We start from the raw sequence: 920 nt of genomic DNA, 5'->3' as shown, positions 1-920 counted from the left end.
TCACACCATCTTTGTAATTGGTGGAGATCTGATAAAGCCACAGCTGTGCAAATTTTCCTGCAGAGTCTGCCTGTGGCAGGGCTGTAAGCTGCACACCCAGACACAGTTTGGGGCCAGGATGCAGGCTTGCTGGAAGCACTGTGCCTCTGCTGCACAGAAGTAGGTGCCAGAGTCCTCCAGCTGGGCATCTCTGATGTGAAGGGTGCTCTTGTGCTCCTTATTGTTGAAGGTTGAGTTTAACCTCCCATTCTGCTTTGTTCCTGGAGTCAGGTTGAAAAGATTGATGAGGCTGCTCCTGGAATTCTGCCAGAACCACTGCACATTTGTCATGGTTGTGGAAAAATTGCATGACAGAGTAGAACTGCTTCCCTCGTGCAGACTCAGGGCTGAAGGATTCTGCTCCACCTCAACTCCTCTGACCCCTGCTTGGAAACAGAAAAATAATTCAGAATTCTTGAAGGGCTTTCTCAAATATCCCAGGAGACAACATAAGGATCACAGGAGCTCTGTGTTGACTCATTTCTTTACCACTGCAGAAGCAACATAGATGAGTACAACTCACAGCAAATCCACACCCACAGAATCCCCAGCACAGCTCCCAGTTTCCTTTCCATGGCCCCTGTCCAATTGCTGTGATGTCTTCTCTCCAGCTGTGATGGTGTCAAGTCTTGAGCCCAGACACCCTTTTGCTTACACACAGCAGTTCTCTCCTAATCACTGAGCTTCCTCTTTCATCTGAACAAGAAACTCCACCCACCTCCACTGCATGGTTGTGGAGGACAATGATGTAGAGCCCAGGACACTGTATTTCGTTTTTTTTTTTTTTTATTCTGCCGCATTATGGCATGTGATTTTTTTTTCTTCCCTTTTTTTTTTCTTTCTTTCTTTCTTTATTTATTAAATATTTCAGTCTCTTCCCC

General features: G+C 46.1%; 1 gene segment (V, D, J or C); it reads right to left on the bottom strand.

The window, feature by feature from the left end:
• LOC126509642 (T cell receptor alpha variable 22-like) lies at window positions 1–614 on the bottom strand. The segment is given in 2 exon segments: window positions 1–422; window positions 563–614. Coding segments are annotated over 2 exon segments (474 nt in total).
• Between the last annotated feature and the right edge of the window lie 306 nt (window positions 615–920).

This window comes from Alexandromys fortis, unplaced genomic scaffold, assembly GCF_014885135.2.
Source record: "Alexandromys fortis isolate MF-2015 unplaced genomic scaffold, M_Fortis_MF-2015_v1.1 scaffold_87, whole genome shotgun sequence".
In the NCBI taxonomy this organism is placed as follows: Eukaryota; Metazoa; Chordata; class Mammalia; order Rodentia; family Cricetidae; genus Alexandromys; species Alexandromys fortis.
The sequence above is the reverse complement of the archived record's forward strand: the minus strand, read 5'-3'. Positions and strand labels throughout refer to the sequence as shown.